Source organism: Vipera berus (genome assembly GCF_964194415.1).
Source record: "Vipera berus genome assembly, chromosome: 1".
Classification (NCBI taxonomy): Eukaryota; Metazoa; Chordata; class Lepidosauria; order Squamata; family Viperidae; genus Vipera; species Vipera berus.
In genome coordinates this window covers 284,905,825-284,923,663 of record NC_138202.1, presented here as the reverse complement: position 1 = coordinate 284,923,663, position 17,839 = coordinate 284,905,825, and the positions used below count along the sequence as shown (strand labels likewise).

Here is a 17,839-nt window from a genome sequence, read left to right as displayed (position 1 = left end):
TAACAATTTCACAAAGTTACCTTGGTTTCCCAAGAAAAAGGAGCAGAGTGCTCATCTTGCCAGGTGATATCCTGAAATAAAAGCAAAAACACACCAATAAGTATGTACTTTCCTCAGGGCAAAACAACAGAATCATCCAGGATACCTTAAAACTGAAGTCAAGTGAAGATTTATTGAGAACAGCCAAAATGCCATGATAAGATGATGCACACTCTGGAATTCTTCACCAAGTAAAGTCGGCATAAATACAAGGAGATGAAGGAAGAAACAAATGCTCCCCAAAAGTAAGTCAGTGAGAGGACTAAACTCCATTTTGTCAATATGACTGAATATTTGTCTTAGAAAATAAATCCATAGCAAAAAAAATGTGATTGATGACAAAGTATCCACAGAACCTCAGAAGTGTGGGACTTTTTGCTTACATGACAACATCTAAAGTCTATCATTTTTTTTTTTTTTTTTTTGCCGGCTCCGAAGATGGCGGACGCGCTGGGGAGAGCTCCGTAGCCCCCAACAGTAAGGCGTCCCCCCAGGAGCCCCCCAGGGACGTCAATGGACCCCTGGGGTGGGGCAAGAATTTCGGGCAAATGAGCTGGGTAATTATGCCGCCCGCTGCCTCCCGAAACAACTGCAGGGGTGCCAGGACATCCCTGCCCCGCCGCCTGGGCCGCTGGCGACCGTTATAAACGGAGCCAGCACCCTCCGCCCTGCCTCTGCCGCCTGTCAACTGCCGAGCAAGGGCGGCGCCTCCGCCGATCAGCTGTGCGGCGGAGGCCCCGGCGGAAAGGATGGCAGCGGCTGCGGCGACGATTTTCAAGCCCCCAGGCTGGTCGTTGATCCAGGGAGCCTGGCAACGGCGATGGCGGTGGCGGCGGGGCGTCTCCAGGCCCCCCCCTGGCCATCCAGGAGGGGCCGGAGGCTCTGCTCTGCCCCGGCCCCCCCACCGGCTCCCGGGTGACGGCGGCGTCTCCAGGTTATCAGCGGAGACGCCGCGGACCAGCTGGACCAGCTGGGTGGCGGAGGCGGAGGCATCGGCGGCGCCGGAGGTGAGAGACCCGCCCCTGGACCACGACAGCCGTCGCAGCCATCCAGGAGGGGCCGGAGGCTCTGCTCTGCCCCGGCCCCCTGACCGGCTCCCGGGGACGGCGGCGTCTCCGGACTATCGACGGAGACGCCGCGGACCAGCTGGACCAGCTGGGTGGCGGAGGCGGCGGCATCGGCGTCGAGAGGCCCGCCCCTGGACCACGACAGCCCTGGACCACGGCAGCCCTCGCAGCCATACAGGAGGGGCCGAAGGCTCTGCTCTGCCCCTGACCGGCTCCCGGGTGGCGGCAGCATCTTCGGCGGTGAGAGCCCAGCGAGCCCTGGTCTGCGGTCTCCTCCGATGCCGATCACCGGGCAAGGGCGGCGTCTCCGCAGATCAGCTGTGCGGCGGAGGCGCCGGCAACGAAACCAACAGCAGCAGCAACGGGCAGCGGCGGCGTCTCCGAGGATCAGAGGAGGCGCCGCGGATCAGCTGGGCGGTGGAAGAGGCGGCAGCGAAGACGACCGCGGCCGGGACTGCTTCTCCAGGCCTAGTCGTTCACCACCCAGGGGCCTTGACAGCGGCGGTAGCACTGACGGCGTGGCATCTTCGACCCGCCCCCTGTACCGCTACGGCCGTTGCAACAATCCTCAAGGAGACGCCGCAGACCAGCTTTACAACGGTAGCGGCAGCAACGAAGACATGGGCGGTGAGGCAGCTGCTCTGGGCCCTGGTCGACCGTCCTCCGAGGGGCCTTGACAGAGGCCCTGACAGAGACGCTAGTAACAGCGGTGCGGCGTCTCGACCACCGTGGGCTGCCCCTGGACGGCGGTGCCTCCGAAAGATTCACACCAAAGGAGACGCTGGACAATGGAGGCGACGGCCCGAGCCACCTCCTCGAGACACCTTGATCGGAGACGGCAACACCAGGGGCATGACACCAGGGACTCCCGTACCTCTGGGAGGCCACGCTCTGGACGGTCCTCAACCAATAGGGGCCATGGAACTGCGGCCGGGAACAACGCCCAGAGGATCAGGGAGGGAACTGTTTGGGGCGGCTGAACCACCGGAGCTGACGCCAATTAATGGATCCCTCCATCATGCCTTCTGCCCACTCTCACCCATCTTTGCCCATTCTCTCCCCACAGGACATAACGGGCCTGGGTGCTAGCCACAGTGGCAGAGTGGCTGGGCCTTACACCTGCTACCCCATAGAGGTGAGAGCTCTATGGGGTATGCCTCACCCAGAGTACGTTCTGGACCACCTCCGGAAGCAGAGACACAACCCATCGTGAGAGGATGAGGATTGGCCTGCTTCTGGGGGTTCGCCCGGCCAAGTGGCAGTGGCAGGGCGACGATCCAGATACGCACCTACCCGACTCGACCCTCCTGCAAATTCACCATCCAGGGGACAGCCTTCCCGGAACCACCTGTGACTATGCTTGTTCAATACTCTAGCATAGCACTGCACGCCCTCAGGGGTTCCCCACTCTCCTGGGTGCGACCCGCCTGCATCACATCCAATCTTGATGACGGGCCCAACCACTGGGCCTCTGAGAGATGGCCGGGCAGGGTCAGGGGCCTCCAGCATAAGCCCAACAAGAGGCCCCTGATTAAGTTCTTAGTTAAGTTTTTTGTGGGGTTAGGGAGGGGGGAGGGAGACTATGGTTGCGCGGGAAAGGCACGCCTTCCAGCCACCATAACGCATGCCAGGCCCACGGCCGTTCGCGACGGCGTACAACGAGGACCAGTCGCCGATAACACCCAGTGGCGTACTGACAAACGTCCCATCCCTAGGATGGTGGGGAATGGCAGAAGGTGCACAGACAGAGGGCCGTATCGTCACCGGGAGTGTCATCTCTGCTCTGTACAGGCGGTGAGACGCTCCGACCCTCTGTTCTCCCCCGGAGGACCCGGGAGCAAAGGTGCGCACCCTCCCATGCTAAGGCTGGTCTACCTGAATGCAAGGTCCGCAGCTAACAAAGCTCACCTCATTCGTGACCTAGTGGAGAGTGAGCATGCGGACCTGGCCTGCATCACGGAAACCTGGCTGGGCCCAGAGGGGGGTGTTCCTCTGGTTGACCTCTGCCCGCCAGGTTTCCAGGTACTGCACCAGCCCCGGGCTCATGGGAGGGGCGGGGGAGTGGCAGTTATCATCAGGGAATCCCTTAGCCCGCGAGAGACCACCGTCCCTCAGATGGTCGGGTGTGAGTCTCTCCTACTGAGATTCGGCCCAGGGGCGCAGTTGGGTCTGCTGCTGGCGTACCTACCACCTAATCGTGCAGCGGCGGCCCTACCCGAGCTACTCGATGTCCTCTCAGGGTTGGTGGTTGAATTCCCAAGACTCATGGTCTTGGGCGACTTTAATCTACCGTCCCTGGGAGGATCGTCCGAACTGGCTCGGGAGTTCATGGCTTCCATGACGGCCATGGACCTGTTGCAAATAATTTCTGGGCCGACTCATGAGAGAGGCCACAACCCAGACTTGGTGTTCTTGTCTGGACGGTGGCGTGATGATGTCGGTGGGGGTGCCACAACTATTACGCCCCTGTCATGGACCGATCACCACCTCCTGCGGCTAGACTTCCCCCTTGCCACCCCCCACCGTGGGTGCACGGTGCCAGTCAGATGGTACCGCCCTAGGCGCCTAATGGACCCTGATAAGTTCCAGGCAGCGCTTAGGGACTCGCATGCACCCCCTGCTCACAGCTCGGCGGAAGCCTTAGTGGAAGCCTGGGAAAAGGCAGCCACGGAGGCTCTGGACCGAGTTGTACCCTTGCGGCCTCTGACCCGGCGCAGATCCCAGCGAGCCCCATGGTTCACCGAGGAGCTCCGGGAGATGAAGCGTCGGAGACGGGGCCTAGAGAGCCGTTGGTGGTCCAGTCGATCCGAATCCGACCGATTGCGACTAAGAATCCTCACCAGGTCTTATCTCGCTGCGATAAGGGTGGCAAAATCCAACTACTTTTCCACCCTCATCGCGTCCGCAGATAATCGCCCGGCTGCCTTGTTCAGGGTGACTCGCTCCCTATTAAACCAAGAGGTGAGGGAGGAACCCTTGCAGGGTCGAGCCGAGGAATTTGGTCAATATCTGCTGGATAAAATCGCTCGGATTCGAACTGGTCTGGACTCCAACTGGGCTGAGATGGAAGAACAAGACATGGACAGTCTTGTCGACGTCATCTGGGAAGAATTTGATCCTGTAACTCCTAAGGAAGTGGACAGGATTATGAGAAGGTTGAGCTCCTCCACATGCTTACTGGACCCGTGCCCTTCCTGGCTGGCCTATGCAGCTCGAGAGGCGACACGAGGCTGGTTCCTAGCGGTCATCTCTGCTTCTCTGAGTGAGGGTCACTTCCCCACCGCCTTGAAGGAGGCGGTGGTGAGACCTCTCCTCAAGAAGCCCACCTTGGACCCATCCTCTTTGAATAACTTTCGTCCAGTCTCCAATCTTCGCTTCCTTGCGAAGGTTGTTGAGAACGTGGTGGCGCACCAACTTCCTCAGATCCTGGATGAAGCGGTTTATCTAGACCCGTACCAATCGGGTTTCAGGCCGGGCTACAGCACGGAGACGGCATTGGTCGCTCTGATGAATGATCTCTGGAGAGCCCGGGACAGGGGCCATTCCTCTGTCCTAGTCTTATTAGACCTCTCGGCAGCTTTCGATACCATCGACCATGGTATCTTGCTGCGACGCCTCAGGGGACTGGGAGTGGGAGGCACGGTTCTGCGTTGGTTCTCCTCCTTTCTCCAGGGTCGCTCGCAGTCGGTGCTGACAGGGGGACAGAGGTCGACCCCGAGGCCTCTCGCTTGCGGAGTCCCTCAGGGGTCGGTCCTCTCGCCTCTCCTGTTCAACATCTACATGAAACCGCTGGGTGAGATCATTCGCAGTTTTGGAGTAGGGTACCATCAGTATGCTGATGACACCCAGCTTTTTATCTCAACTCCTAACAATATCAGTGATGCCCTAGACGTGATGTCCCGCTGCCTGAAAGCGGTCCGGGAATGGATGGGGAGAAACAGGCTTCAACTGAACCCGGACAAGACTGAATGGCTGTACGTACCGGCAAGCCAGGAGATTCAGAACGTCCCACTGCTTAACATTGGGGACAAGTTACTTCCCCCTGTTGATAGGGCCCGCAACCTGGGTGTCCTCCTAGACTCGCAGCTCTCCCTGGAAGACCACATTGGAGCTGTGACCAAGGGGGCCTTCTCCCGGGTTCAACTAGTTCGCCAACTACGGCCTTATCTGGACCTGGATTCCTTACGTACAGTCACCCATGCCCTTGTGACATCTCGCCTAGACTATTGTAACGCTCTCTACATGGGGCTGCCCTTGAGATCCACTCGGAAGCTTCAACTGGTGCAAAGTGCGGCGGCACGGACACTCTTGGGAGCCTCCCGATACTCCCATATCACACCTCTCCTCCGTGCGCTGCACTGGCTTCCGGTTGCCTTCCGTGTGAAGTTCAAGGTGCTAACAATGACATTCAAAGCCCTACATGGCATGGGTCCGGACTACCTACGGGAGCACCTTCTGCCGATGTCAGCACCCCACCGTCCTGTGCGCTCCCACAGAGAGGGCCTCCTCAGGGTGCCACCGCTCAAGGAATGTCGGCTGGTGGCCCCCAGGGGGAGGGCATTCTCAGTGGGTGCGCCAGCCCTCTGGAACACCTTACCAACCGAAATCCGGATGGCCCCTGACCTCCGTACCTTCCGTCGCGACTTAAAAACTTTCCTGTTCCAGCAGGCTGGCCTGGCATGATAACGTTAATTGGGGTCCCAGTTTGTGTTCATTAGTGTTTCTTATTATTTTATTGTTCGGTCTGTATACCTTCCTTCCTCTGTACACCGCCCCGAGTCCCTCGGGAGAAGGGCGGTTTATAAAAACTAATAAATAAATAAAATAAATAAATTCCCCATTTACAGATTCAAATGATCCATTCAAAATCTAACCTCAACTGACAAAATTCTCCCCTCTCGCTTGCTCACCAATTGTTTAACCTTTTCAAAGCAGAATCTACCTGGATTTTAGCTCTCAATTTCCCCATTCTTAACTTTCCAATTAATACTGTACTAGATCGTTAATTATTCAGTCTAACACATTCATTTTATTATTGTTTCCTCTTTTGGTCCTGTTTCTGTTGGAATCCTCTTTCATCTGTGATTTTCATTTTGTAGCCATCTGGTTGGCTTAATCTCTAAGTTGTTCCATGTTTTAGCATGAGGGTGACCTTCTTCAAGTGTTATTCATATCCTGGATAATATAAATTGTCCCTATTTTATTTAGTTTAAATAAGTTTAAACAAAAATCCTAATTTGTATCAAATACCCATCTTTATCAACACTTCTTTTGATAAAGAGGCTTAAATGCACTGCTTTTGTAAAATAATCTGAGTAATCCCTTGATAAACCACTGTCTCCTCCTTAATTTATTTGCTTCAACTTGTGAGCTTCCTGAATAATTTTTTCTCTAGTATATTCATTAAAAAAAACCTTAATTACATTTGCACTTAGTTAATTCAACTTTGCAAGCCTGGGATTTTGAACTTTGTCCTTTTCAGACAAATGTAATTTAAAGAAGAGATCATTAAGTCTCATTACTAGATAATCCATCAAGTTACTGTCCCCAGCTTTTTTTTGCTAATACCACTGATGCAGAGACTGCTTCATCTGCCAAGATCCTCAGCATCTGCCCAAAATGTTTAACATCCATGAGATCCTTCTCAATCATTTTATACAAGAGGTATTTTTAGTACCTAAGCTGCAAGCATGATTAGCTGAGAAATGTCTAATATTTACCTTAAGTTATTATTTTTTCAGACATACACGATATATCTTCTTTTATCAAAGTAAAAGTTCTCTTATTCTAGTTTCAGTTCCTGACTTTTTTAAACAAATGTTTGATTGCGTTGGAATCCTTTTCTCAAAAACAGCCTGATTCAAAACTGTGGTTTATATTTTGGTTTCATCCTCTTCTCCAATGGTGAAGTACTGTCAATGCCTTGATTTGGTCTTTCTTTCTTTCTTTCTTTCTTTCTTTCTTTCTTTCTTTCTTTCTTTCTTTCTTTCTTTCTTTCTTTCTTTCTTTCTCCTGAATGTTTTGCATTTGATTGCTTTGGAGAGGAATTAATTTAATTAAGTAAACTAATAGCTAAAAATGTTGAGTTTGAGAAAGAGCAACAATTTCAGGGGACAATCTTGACTGATAATGGCTATGCCAGTTTTCTCTAATTATTCTAGAAATCTCTACAAATCTCAGATAGCAACAGCAACAACTTTGCACTCAGTAATGTTCTTTCCCCAGAAAACTTTACTTTTTGCTCCCTGTACAGATCTGATCTATATTCTACCTGTTATCTGTGTACTATGTATGCTGATTTGTATTTATTTGTGATACCCATATTAAAGTTCCCTCATTACAGTTTCTAAAGTTGAAAAAGAGAAGTTGAAGAGATCTATCAAAATATATTCTTTACTGGCTTGGCGAGTTTAATCATAAAGCCCTACTCAAGCCCTTATCTTACACTATGCTTGGACATAAAAAAATGAATTGCTCCGGCACTGGCCAAGCCACTGAGGAATGTCAAAGTCCCCAATCTGTTATGCTTGGAACACGCATGATAACCTTACGAAAGATCCCTTGATTCTGATGTGTCTGGCTGTCATGCATAAGTGGTCTTGCTGCTTCTATTTACCAGAAAATAGTAAATGGGAAACAACATGACACAAAAAGATATGGAGTGTTCCCCTAAAGCAGGAATTAGTTTTTCGTTTGGGCAGGAACAGGAACATTTCTTCCAGCTCTTGCACATCCATGACAAAAAGGCCATCCCTTAAGCCAAAGGACAGTCACATGCTGATTTCAGCAGCATCAGTAGTAAAGCATCAAGCACAAAAAGTCTGCATCTAGTTACAAGTCAGCCAGGCAGCGTGTTACAATAAAGGCATTCGAACAGAAAGACAGGAGAGGAGACACTAGTATCTTTATTGATAGCAAATGACATATACCAAGTGCAGACCATCCACCACAGGATAATAATAATTTCTCTGTCAGCCAAAGCACAAAAGAGTCTTGTGTGATCACTAAGAAAGCCTTTCAGCAGCAGCACTTAAAGTTTTCTATGTGGCATTTTAATAATACTAGTAAAATATGAAAAATGACGAGGAAGAGAAAGAGATACATGCTCAATAGACTCACAGAGCCTTTTCCCACCTCTAAGCTACTGTATGTTCCTGCAGCTTCCGCTTCATGCCTTGAAAGGCAATCTTTAAAGCACTGAGTTTGCTGGACTGACGTACCCTCCTTGCACAAATCTGTCAGCTCCACTAGATAGAGCAGACCGGGAGATCAACTCCATTAGAAACACAAAACAACTTCTATTGAATTTGGCTGTTAATAACAGAATTTTACATGTCTGGTTGTGCTGTGCCTTCTCCTCCTCCTTATACTCCAGCAAATTAGGAAGGTGTCTGTCTGAGCTGCTTCCAAATGTTATCTTATTATTAGTCCCTTTTGCATAAGTAACAGGTCCTGTGTATTTTTGTTAAGGTCGTTTTCTTTATTTTCTACAAAATCCAAACTCTAACTGAATAGGATTTTCCAAGGCATGAAAAATCTAAAGGAGCACAACAGTTGTCCTCTGCAAATGTCTTGCCCCCCCCCCAGGAAACAAAAGAAATGCCAATGGAGTCTAGCACCTCTCTGTTTTCTCAGATTAATCAAATTGTTTGACAAAATAATTGTCTACGTAACATTCTAGAAAATCACCACCTGTGCTGAGTTCCTATAGTTTCCCGAACTGCACATACAGATAACTAAATAGTGACATTAGGCAGGCAAATGTACCGTAGTTATGATTCCCTGACTGCACTTTCATTGATCCACTTCAATTAAAACTCCTACTTCCAAACCTAAATGAGAAGTTCTGAAACTATTATAGATCTTAACCATAGGAAACATCTCAGCCCTGTTAGTGGACCTTTCAGAAGCTAAAGGATCTTGCATAAGTTAAAGCTATCACATAATCAAGTTTCCTCTAGGCTCAATGTTTCCCAAAAAAAATCATTTCAACTCTACTTTTTCATAATTTCTTTTACTTAGTCCAACTAAACACAAATTAGTCCAACTAAACACCAGGTTCGCCTGGTGCGCCAGTTGCGGCCCTATCTAAGCCGGGATGATCTATGCACGGTCACTCATGCGCTCGTGACCTCTCGGCTAGACTACTGCAACGCTCTCTACATGGGGCTGCCCATGAGGACCACCCGGAAGCTCCAACTGGTACAGAATGCAGCCGCGAGAGTTGTGTTGGGAGTCTCCCGATACTCCCACGTTACACCTCTGCTCCGTGAGCTGCATTGGTTACCAGTTGCCTTCCGGGTGAGATTCAAGGTACTAGTAATGGTATTCAAAGCCCTACATGGCAGGGGTCCGGAGTACCTGAGGGAACACCTGCTGCCGGCATCGACTTCCCTCCGCCCTGTGCGTTCCCACAGAGAGGGCCTCCTCAGGGTGCCACCGGTCAGAGAATGTCGATTGGTGGCCTCCAGGGGGAGATCCTTCTCTGTGGGCGCCCCGGAGCTATGGAACCAGCTACCGGTTGAGCTCCGGACGGCGCCCGACCTTCGCTCCTTTCGCCGCGAGCTAAAAACATACTTTTTTGAACAAGCTGGCCTGGCCTGATGAGGGGATTGGGGGGGGGGGTTTGCTACTGTTTTTTATTAGGTTTTAATGATGTATTTTAGTATGTGGGCATTTATTTAATCTTGTTTTAACTTTTGTAATTTGTATTTTTATTCTTGCCCTGTTCACCGCCCTGAGTCCTTCGGGAGAAGGGCGGTATAGAAATAGTATTAAATAAATAAATAAATAAATAAATTTAAAAATATCAAAGAATTTATTTACTCAGGAGAAGAGAAGAAGAGCCTTCTTTGCTTTAGTGCCGGGTCTCTGGAATTTCCTGGAATATCTTACCACCCAGGAATGAGTTTTGCCCCCACCCTATCCTTCCAGAAGGGCCTGAAGACCTGACTCTACCTACCAGCTGGTCTGGGAACCCATCACTGTAGGTGGCTACTGGACTAATTAGCTGGCCCTCGCCTCCCCCCTGCTCTTCCTGTGCCCCCTCTGGCCATCTTTTTTAATTTCATATTATTTACAGGTAGTTCTCATTTAGTGACCACCCCATTTAGTGACTATATGCAGTTATGATGGTAATAAAGAAGTAATCAGATTTTTAGCCGGTTATTTTAGGAGGTTAGGGAGGGGGAGGGAGGGGGGGAGGGGGAGGGAACTTGTAACCGGCACTCAGTCTGGTCCTGTTAGAGGTCCTGGTGGGACGGGGTTGGGGGAGGTGGCTGCTGGCGCTGGGAATGTGGGGGTGGGGTATCGAATCCCCACGGCGATAGGGTATGGCAGCAGGTGTTTGCGAGGAGGGTCATATCAACATCTGGGATCGCGCCCCCGCTATCTTCGAGCGGTGGCGCGCTCCGACCCTCCGGTTAGCACCCTCTTACCCGGGGATGAGGGTGATCAGGCCCCTGAGCTCAGGCTGGTCTATTTTAACGCTAGATCCGTAGTTAATAAAGCTCCCCTCATCCGTGATCGGATTGAGGAGGAATGTGCGGATCTAGCGTGCATCACGGAAACTTGGCTGGGCTCGGAGGGAGGGGTGCCTCTCACCGAGTTATGCCCGCCGGGTTTCCGGGTGCTGCACCAGCCACGGGCTCAGGGCAGGGGTGGTGGGGTGGCAGTGGTTATTCGGGAGACATTGTGTCCCCGGGAGGCCACCATTGTCCAGATGGCCGGGAGTGAGACCCTCCTCTTGAGGTGTGGTCCTCGGGTTCAGTTGGGCTTGTTGCTTACATACCTGGCGCCCAGCTGTGTGGCAACAGCCCTGCCCGAGCTGCTCGACACCCTCTCAGGGTTGGCGGTGGAGTTCCCCAGGCTCGTAGTCCTGGGTGACTTCAACCTGCCATCACTGGGAGGGTCGTCGGAGTTAGCTCGGGAGTTCATGGCTTCCATGACAGCCATGGGCCTGACCCAGGTTATTGAGGGCCCGACTCATGAGGGGGGTCACACTCTTGACCTGGTGTTTCTGTCTGGACAGTGGTTGGATGATCTGGGAGGGGGTTCTCCGTCCATCACCCCTCTGTCATGGTCAGACCATTACCTCCTGAGGCTAGTTTTCCGTCATGCCATCCCCCGCCGCTGGGCGGCGGAGCCGACCAGGTGGTTCCGCCCCAGGCGCCTAATGGACCCAGATCGGTTCCAGAGGGCGCTTGGGCCTATACCTATCACCCTTACCCACAGCCCAGTCGATGCCCTGGTGGAGGCCTGGGAAACGGCAGCCACCAGGGCACTCGACTGCGTTGTACCCATGCGACCTCTGACCCGACGCAGATCCCGTTGGGCCCCATGGTTCTCTGTGGAGCTCCGGGAGATGAAGCGGCGGAGACGAGGTCTAGAGAGCGGTTGGAGATCCAGCCGATCCGAATCCGACCGATTGCAGTTAAGAACCTTTATAAGGTCTTATCTTGCGGCGATAAGGACGGCGAAGTCTAACTACTTTGCCGCCCTTATCGCGTCCGCAGATAATCGCCCGGCCGCCCTGTTTAGGGTGACTCGCTCCCTCCTTAATCAGGAGGTGAGAGAGGATCCCTTGCAGGGACGAGCCGAGGAGTTTAGTCATCATCTGGCGGACAAAATCGCTCGGATCCGGACCGGCTTGGTCTCTGACTGGGCAGAGTCTAATGTGGAGGAATCAGGCGGTCTTGAGCACGTTATCTGGAATGAGTTCGACACTGTTTCCCCTGATGATGTGGACAGGATCATGGGGAGACTGAGCACCACCACCTGTTTGTTGGATCCATGCCCCTCCTGGCTAGCTTATGCGGCTCGGGAAGGAACACGAGGCTGGTTCCATGCAGTAATAACTGCTTCCTTGAAGGAGGGTGTCTTTCCTGCCGCCTTGAAGGAGGCGGTGGTGAGACCCCTTCTCAAGAAGCCTGCTTTGGACCCGGCTGTTTTAAACAACTACCGTCCAGTCTCCAACATTCGCTTTCTGGCGAAGGTTGTTGAGAGTGTGGTGGCGCATCAGCTCCCTCTGTTCCTGGAGGAAACTGATTATCTGGACCCGTACCAATCGGGCTTCAGGCCCGGACACAGCACGGAGACGGCATTGGTCGCGCTGGTGAATAATCTCTGGAGGGCTAGGGACAAGGGTTGCTCCTCTGTCCTGGTCCTATTAGATCTCTCAGCGGCGTTCGATACCATCGACCATGGTATCTTACTGCGGCGTCTCAGGGGGCTGGGAGTGGGAGGCACCGTTTTACGGTGGTTCTCCTCCTACCTCCAGGGCCACTCGCAGTCGGTGTTGACAGGAGGGCAGAGATCCGCCCCGAGGTCTCTCATTTGTGGAGTCCCTCAGGGGTCGGTTCTCTCGCCTCTCCTGTTCAACATCTATATGAAGCCGCTGGGCGAGATCATTCGTGGTTTTGGGGTGGGGTATCATCAGTACGCTGATGATACCCAACTTTTTCTTTCCACCCCGAACCAACCCAGTGATGCCCTCTCCGTGATGTCCCGGTGCCTGGAGGCGGTTCAGGTCTGGATGGGGAGAAACAGGCTTCGTCTCAATCCCGCCAAGACTGAGTGGCTGTGCATATCGGCATCTCGGGTTAACCAAGTTATTCCATCCTTAATGATGGGGGGTGAGGTGTTACCCCCCGTCGATAGGGCTCGCAACTTGGGCGTCCTCCTGGATTCACGGCTCAATTTCGAAGACCATATAGGAGCCGTGACCAGGGGGGCTTTTGCCCAGGTTCGCCTGGTGCGCCAGTTGCGTCCCTATCTGGACCGAGACGCCCTACGCACAGTTACTCATGCGCTTGTGACCTCCCGTTTGGACTACTGTAACGCTCTCTACATGGGGCTGCCCTTGAAGACCACTCAGAGGCTTCAACTGGTGCAGAATGCGGCCGCGCGAGTTGTAATGGGGGTTTCCCGATACTCCCATGTAACACCTCTACTCCGTGAGCTGCATTGGCTTCCGGTTGCCCTCCGGGTGAAATTCAAGGTGCTGGTTATCACCTATAAAGCCCTACATGGCCTGGGTCCGGGATATCTGAGGGAACACCTGCTGCCGGCATCAAATGCCCTTTGCCCAGTGCGCTCCCACAGGGAGGGTCTGCTCAGGGTCCCGCCGGTAAGAGACTGCCGGCGGGTGACACCCAGGGATAGGGCCTTCTCGGTGGGAGCGCCTGCCCTCTGGAACCAGCTGCCGGTGGAGCTGAGAACTGCCCCCGACCTTCGATCATTCCGCCGGGGCCTGAAGACCTGGCTCTTCGAGCTCTCGGGCCCAGACTGAGGAGGAATTTTTAATTTGGGGTTTTTTTTAACTGACTACAGGGTTAATTTAATATTTTTTAATTTGGTTCTTAATTTTTGTATTTTGGATTTTTAATTCCCTGTAAACCGCCCTGAGTCCTCAGGGAATAGGGCGGTATATAAATATAACTAAATAAATAAATAAATAAACTTATGATCAATGCTTGTATTTACAACCTTTGCAGGTCTGTGGAGCAAAGCAAAGCTGAAGTAAGATCATAAGCATAGTTGTAACCACTTCACTTAATGGCCAGGTTGCAGTCCTAACTATGGTCACAGAAGATTAGTTTTTTACATGAACGGAGAAACCAAGATTAAACTATGGTTGCCTTTTAGAATTATGAATACTGAACACCAGTATTGTGCAATATGCAGAAAACATATACTCCCATCCTGATATTATCCAATAGTCTAGTACTGATATATCTTATGGGCCCTAAGATGCTCCTCTGGATACCACAGGGCTATCCTAAATGATCAAAATAAACAATGACAATGCTCTTATTACATCTCAATAGCTAGGCCCATGTATTTTAGGTGAGCATATTGAGATCATTTATTAAGAGGCAGTTCTTACTTTTTCCAAAGTCTTTGGCACAAGTATCAAATATAAAAAAACAGGGAATAATTTTAAAAACTTCCATTTCAGAACACTGCAATTTATTTTCTACATCCTTGGTTTTCCTAGTTCAGTAGGGACAGTGGAAAACCTGACTTACATTTTTAGAAGGTGATTTAAAAATACTCAGACCTGAAATATTCATATTTTTTGTAGAGAGAAGCACAAAAAAGTTAGTCAGTTTCCTGTAGTCAAACGTAAACAATTCCTCAGTACTAATTTTAGCTGTAACTTCCTACCGCCTGCTGTTAACAAGTTAGCTGTTTGCAGGCCCTTTTTATGATGTTTATTCCTGTCAATGAATTTGCAGGCTAAGTTAAGCCTTGCCTTTCATTCTTTAGTGTTCTTTCCAATTATTTTTAATTGTACAATCCTTCTTGGTTTTCTATTCTTGAAAGATTATAAGTAGATCTTGACCAGTGTAACAAAAATATCCATAGGGCTCTTAACTATTACTATACTCCTTTAAATGGGCATTTGAGGAAGCACAGAATTCATTGCAAGAACCTTCTCCAAATCTAGTGTCTTCCAGATGTTTATGGTCCAGAATTCTCAGAAATCCTAGCCAGTATTACCAAATTGGAAGAGAAGGTTTTGAAATGCAAAGTAGCCCCCTCCCCCAGGTTATCTTGAATTAAGATCTGAAGTACCTAATGTCTCGAAATATAGTTATTCTGGTCAAACCCACTGGCCTATTATTGCAAAAACATTGAGGATCCCTGGGGCATTTTGATGCTTACCAAACTCTGCAATGTATAAATTCCGCAACTATTTGGATCAGTGGCCAGATTTAGAATTTTCAGAGTATGTCTTGGCTGGTCTTCTGGGTAGAATTTACTGTTTAGAAAGTAGTTGGAAGGCTAGATATAAAACTAGTCGCAAAACACCCATTTACCAGAAAATGACCTGGTAAAACTGCCCTTTTTCATTACTGCTATTCTTTATGTTCAGAATACCTCTGAATACATCTGTCTTTTTTAGAAGTTGGGCAAACACTTGATTGCAGCTACCAACCATTTTTATTTTCTAACATTATTTATGCAGCCTATCTGGAACCTAGAAGCATTCTTAAGAATAATACTTGAGAGTCACGTCTCCTTTAAAAGTTAGATGGAGAAATGAGCCTGCTGAATGTCAAAAATGTGAGCCAAAAGGCACACACTAGTGCACAGAGGCATTATATTGTCTACCTCTTTTTTCAAACTTATAGATTTATAAATGCACACATAGAGAAACAAAGAAAAGCAACTGTGTCAAAAGATAATCAAAACATGAAGCCTGTTAGCAGAAAATAACACAATTGTATTTTTTTACTTAGCAGCCACCACTTATACTTGCTCTTGGTTTATATTTGTTATCTAAACATAATTATATCCCTATATGACTATTATATCTATCCTATCTTTTTTGTAGAGTTCAAGGCAATTTCCAAGAGATTCTCCTTTAATTTTATTTTGGCAATAACAAATCTTTAAGATAAACTTGGCTAAGAGAGAGTGGCTTTCACCCAGTGAAAGCTTACCAAATCTTTTAATTTCCACACTATAGGAGTGCAGGGCATGAATCATATGCCACCTTTCCTTAATCAGGCTGAGAAAAACTACATTTCTGGCTTTCCAATATTTTATTTTTTTCCAGTGTTAAACAATGTGCAAATCACAACACAGCAAATCTGATTCATACATTGTAATGATATCAAATAAGGCATGCAAGTATGCGCCCACATTAAAGATTTAAAAAAGCCACTTTGACAGCCATAGCAATAGCACCAAGCAGGGATTTCTGTTGTATCTATGCCTGGAATGTAATCTAGCCAGATGCAGAGAGATACAACTTAACTGCCTGAACTGGAATTAGTGTGAATGGAATTTATTAGACAGTCCCACCTTTTGCGAGCCAGGAGACTGGCAGTCAACATTTTCTTTTTCTTCTACTCCATTAAAATAAGAAGCAAGCAAACTCTAAGGATGTTGAATATCTGCTCCAGTTCATTATCCCTAAATTAAGCTTTTATCCAGACATACAAACTAGCCTTTTTTTTCAGAAGTGGCAGCTCTAGACAGAAACCTAGTTTGGAAAGACAGTGCAGCCAATATAAATTACGCTGAGCATCCTGCCTGTTGCCAATGTTTTTGTTATGATTTCACACATTCCTGTTTTCACAGTAAAATAAAGTATTCTACACTAGCAGTTGACAACTATCACTGGGATGCACAATAAAATGAAAGGTTGTGATAAATAGTAAGATTCATGACTAAAACCAAAATGAATAGGAATGGGAGTAAACAGTTAAAAACTGAAGAGGCTGTTTCTTCTGTATTTAATAATTCTTGGAAATCTAAAGGAACTTTAATTCTTGCAGAGGCAGAAAATAAACAATTGTATTCTACAGACTTTGGAACTTTTCAATAGCGTAACACTTGTGGTGTGCTCTTCCATCTGAATAAATCCCACCGAACATAGTGTGACTGATGTCAACGTATGCATTTGAGTTTGGAAGAAAACCCTCCCCACCTATGATCTGAGACTGTAACCCTATGGACAAGGGGCTGCTGAAACTATAGCTCATATCCTGCTGCACTGCACTCTTTATAAGGACTCAAGGACCCATCTTATATCTCCTTACCTGGTAAAACCCCCAGGAAATTCTGACCATTTTACTTACAATTGTTATCAGACCATTACCATTCAGTCTCTTTGAATGTAGCTGAATTTTGCTACACTGCCTGTAAAATTAGGCAATCTTTGATTATTCACACAGATGAACCTACCACCTATTGTAAAAATTTTATCTTATTTTTAATGTGTTCTTGTTTGCAATTCTGATCGGTGACCATGATTAAAAAATATATATATAGACATCTGCACTTGTTTGGATCTGGTCAGAGGAAGCCTGGAACTCTCCAATCCAGCAGAAACCATGCATATTGTCTACTACTAGAAGACCACCAAGGTCCCATCCAGTTCTATTCCGATTAACTGATATACCGACTTCGGCCCAATGAACTTTACCATAGAAGCCAGATAATGCCTAAAAAGGAAAACGGCCCTCTCTACACTGCCAGACACTTTTAGTCCTTTTTAAAATACTATCTTGGGTATTTTAGAAAGTCCCTTTCTCTGCGCCTTATCTGTTTTTCTTTGATGCCACCTCTCCCACCTCAACGCACAGGTGCCTCACGACAGCTTCCAAATAGGACCGTCCCAACCGGGCACTGAAAGGAAATGCCAGTAAACAGCCTGCTCACCCACTATGCATGGGCAGAGAGCCACCGACCGGCGCACGAGAGCTTACCTCGTCCCCGAAGTGCACTACCTTCTGGCCGGTATTGAGGCGCAGATTCGGGTAGCAGACCGGGGGCGGGCTGTCGCGGGCCGCCCCTCGGTGAGCCGCGTAGCGGGCCTGGACGTGGGGCTGCACTAGGCTTTTGTCAATAATCTCGTCTTGCTGGCGGGGCGGCAGCCGCTCCCAGTCCGGCCCGTAGCGCTCGCGGATGCGCTCCTTCTCCGCCATGATTTTGCGAGCCATGGGGTTCAGCGAAGAGAAGTAGCTGAAGCGCTTCCGCTCCCGCTCGTCCAGCGGCCGGTTCCCATTCAGGACGGCCGTACGAGAGGCCGCTATCGCCGCCGCCATGGACGCCATCGCCGACCGGCGCCTGGCTTCCCACGCGCCCCCCCCCCGCTCCCGGCGCTCGAGGACTCGGCACGGCGAAAGGCGCAGAGGCGACCGCGTCTCCCGCCGCGCCCTCGGCTCGGCCGTTTGCCTCCGCTCTTCGCCTCCGCCAACCTTTCGGCTCCTCCTCCT

The 17,839-nt window shown here is 49.6% G+C and overlaps 1 protein-coding gene across 1 annotated transcript in view; it reads right to left on the bottom strand.

Annotated features, from left to right (window-relative positions):
• The window catches only part of LOC308659991 (uncharacterized protein C1orf198), a 32,497-nt gene extending 14,712 nt beyond the window's left edge, over positions 1 to 17,785 (bottom strand). The window contains exons 1-2 of the mRNA XM_081314180.1: positions 17,330 to 17,785; positions 21 to 71 (exon numbers count right to left, since the gene is read on the bottom strand). Of these exons, the coding sequence (XP_081170306.1) occupies positions 21 to 71; positions 17,330 to 17,677 (399 nt within the window). The 5' untranslated portion in view covers positions 17,678 to 17,785. The remainder of the gene's footprint in view (positions 1 to 20; positions 72 to 17,329) is intronic.
• Between the last annotated feature and the right edge of the window lie 54 nt (positions 17,786 to 17,839).